The sequence below is a fragment of the Scomber scombrus genome, chromosome 11 (assembly GCF_963691925.1).
Source record: "Scomber scombrus chromosome 11, fScoSco1.1, whole genome shotgun sequence".
Lineage (NCBI taxonomy): Eukaryota > Metazoa > Chordata > Actinopteri > Scombriformes > Scombridae > Scomber > Scomber scombrus.
The window spans coordinates 29832316-29835813 of NC_084980.1; the positions used below are offsets into that span (position 1 = coordinate 29832316).

Here is a 3498-nt window from a genome sequence, read left to right on the forward strand (position 1 = left end):
CACAGCAGCTGTTCCTCTTCTTACCTGTAGGTGGCGCCGGTCAGTCTGGAGCTGCTTCACACCAGTGACTGTGTGTGTGTGTGTGTGTGTGTGTGTTGAGAAACAGGAATCATATATTTTTTAAAGTGGGTGACCATTTTAAGGTAGGAGGGATGGTGGGAGTTGAGGGAGCGGTGATGGTTGAGGAGGAGTTCGACAGTCGAGCAAACACAGATCCAGAGTCTTTTTGGATTTTGGGGGGAAAAGCAGATTTCAGTGATGAAGGCGTTGATGCGTACGGAGGCCGGTGCACGTCTCAGAGCGTGCACACTTTGACGGAAGCATGTTTTCAGGAGATACGCTGCCGGCGACAACCAGCAGCTACGCTCCCGACAGGCAGGTTAAGACTCACAGGATTCTTCTATCTACAGGAATGCGTCTCACACATGAATCCGACTAGTTGGTTTTTGTTGTTGGTTTTTTTTTGTTGGTTTTTTGTTTTTGTGTCAATCCTCGGATCTCAAAGCGTGTTCACAGCGAGAAGATTAGACGTCTGCAGGTGGGACTCTCTCGGGGATAAAAGATAAAATCCTGCCACCGTACAGCCGACTCTGCGATACATACTGCAAGACAAGTCGTTTACGATACATCACCGACTGAAGAGGGGAAACTTATCCTAAAAAAAAGGCAAAATAATATCGTTCAAAAGCAGGAAATAAATCTTACGCTGTTTATTTAATTTTCTTTTTTTACTGCATTCTGAAGTTTTCAGTTTGACAGCTGAGATGAGAGTGTGTCCCAAAGTGCATAGAGTTCAAACACACACAGCAGCAGCCTCAGTATTGCAACACAAGTGTGATATTGGTGTTGAGTATCGATGATGTATCGCAGCGCGTCTCCAGATTATCCGCGGCTCGTCCCACAGTCTGCAGAGAGGTGAGGACGGTCGGCCCGCTCTGTAGTCATGCAGTAAAGACAACGAAACACAATGAAGACCAAAGCTTTAGGATCCGACCTGAGGCGTTTACGACCCACAGATGGCGGCCAGGCGGGGTGGAGGCGGGGAGGGGGTCTCAGCGGAGCGATCAGGAGTGATCCATGGGTTCGGTGGCGTTGCTCTGCTCGGCGTCCTGGCTCTCCATCTCCTCCGGGTCCTCCGTCTTCCCCTCCGGTTTGCCGGCTGCAGCGGGTGTGGCAGCAGCAGCGGCGGCCGGCAGCGGTTCGATCTCTGCGGTAGACGTCGTTTGAGCGGCGCTCGTCTTCGTCCCGCCCGTCCGCTCCTGGCTCGCCCCCCCTGCGGCGGCCGTGCCCTGCTGCTCCCTCAGGTGGCGCTCCATGGACGCCTGGATGGAGGAGACCATCTCCTGCAGCTTCCTCCGCTGCTGCTCCATCAGGCTCGGGTCGACGCCGCGTCCGTCCTTCATGGTGACGAAACCCGGTGCCATGCGGACCAGCTCCCGGGTGGCGTCCTCGGGGATGTCCGACAGGTCCGGGGGTCCTCGGGACACGCTGGCGCTCAGGTCCACGCCGCTGCTGTGTTGGCGCGTGATAGGCCGGTGCTCGGGAGGGGAGGAGCCTCCGCTGCTGCCCAGAGAGTGGCCTTTGCCCTGGAAGGCGGTGACGCTCTGCAGCTGCTCCTTCTTACGCACGACGCCGCCGCTGCCCAGCCGCAGCACACCGTGGGACGGACTCCCCTCTCTGCTGCCCCTGGTGGCCGTCTCCGAGCGCAGCTGGACCAGCGCCTCCTTCACCAGCTCCTCCACGTCGGGGCCGACGGGGAAGTGACCGGCGGTGTCCACGCAGAGCTCCAGCCGCTCCTCTGCTGCATTGTAGACAAACGTCTTCCCCGTCAGGTGAGGCAGCGTGCAGTGCTTCCCGTCCATCAGCCCTGAAACAAAACAAGAGTCAACACTGAAATGACATCTGTCTGATCTGATATCACAGAAGTTAACTGAATATAACGAGCTTCAGTGTGCTACATTACATACTGTATAGAGTAAATGAACATCATACTGCATTGAAGAAGGCTTTAAACTAGCGATTGAGACCATAAACACATTTTGAAAACGTTTACTGAGGTTAGAAATCAAGTGAGAAGTTGGTGAATTCTCCATTGACTTGTATAGAGACGGAAGTCCTTTTGACACCAAAACGGACGCCCCCTGGTGGCCTTTTGATAGAATGCAGTTTTAAGTTACTTCCACGTTGGCCTCATTTCAGAGGACCGGAGCTCCCCGCCTGGTATAGAGCACATTGTAAAACACTTCCAGACTGTATCTAAGGGTTACTCACAAAGAGGAGAAGCACTTATCCACTGAGGGGAAATCTCATTGTTTGAAAGGAAATGGGCAAGAATATGAAAAGTAGATGTGTGTCAGTGTTTGGAGTGAAGTTATGGAATGATTGTGACATTGAATTGAAAGAAAGTAAAAATATGTTCTCATTTAAGAAATTATTTAAAACTAAAACATTAGAAAGTTATGTAAGAAGTGAATATGGGGATTTGTGAATTGTAGAAATCAAGCATCTGGATATTTATGCTTTTAGTTTGTTATGAGAACTTTTATTTATTTTACTTTGTCATGTTTAAAAGTCACTGCTACTGATGTAAGTTTTGTTTTGAAGAAAAGTAATTCATGTTTTAAAAAGGGACAAAATAAGCTCAGGCTTCAGTCTGCACCTTTAAAAGAGAATGAAAGAGAGATTAATTAATTTGTAAGAGAATCATAAAGGGATGAGGAAAGAATGATGATATATTAAGTGTGTTGTTTATGTATATTTTTTCTCTTATCATTGTTATTATTTATTGTTCAAGAAATTATTCATGGAAATTATTGTAAATTTATGTTGTAAATGATCGGAAAAATAAAACTTACCTAACCTAAATATTGATTTGAATCAATACAAAACCTTAAAATAATACTTACTGATAAGTATACTGATTATATATATATATATATATATATATATATAACTGCAGAGAAACACAAAAGACATCTGAGTTAGAGAAGATAAAGTATGACATGAAGAAAGCTGATTTAAATTAAAAGGAAATATCTGATCAACAACAGACTCAGAAGCTGCCAACTTTCAGTCTGTGATGTTTTGCTTAAAGCGGACTACTCGACTCAGTATCGACTTTTCACTGCGAGAAGATCCCGACTCAGCAGAATGAGCTGCTGGTTCTGAGCATGTTTGTGTCAATCTGCCACAATAAGTAAAGTTGAGCCTTTTACTTTGTTTAAAAGTGTTTGAAATGATCATAAAACCTTAAAGGAACTAAATATCATGTATGTCTCTTAAATAAACAGTGAGGGGCTAAAATGAAGTGTGTTTATCTTGCTGTAATGATTCCTCCTGTTCATTCTGACCATTAGAAGATCCCTTCATCCTGTTTACTGTAATGATTCCTCCTGTTCATTCTGACCATTAGAAGATCCCTTCATCCTGTTTACTGTAATGATTCCTCCTGTTCATACTGACCATTAGAAGATCCCTTCATCATGTTTACTGTAATGA

At 46.1% G+C, this 3498-nt stretch overlaps 1 protein-coding gene across 1 annotated transcript in view; it reads right to left on the reverse strand.

Annotated features, from left to right (window-relative positions):
* Positions 1-3498, reverse strand: part of vcpip1 (valosin containing protein (p97)/p47 complex interacting protein 1) — a 13587-nt gene continuing 10089 nt past the window's right edge. The window contains 1 exon segment of the mRNA XM_062429565.1: positions 1-1867. Within this exon segment, the coding sequence (XP_062285549.1) occupies positions 1065-1867 (803 nt within the window). The 3' untranslated portion in view covers positions 1-1064.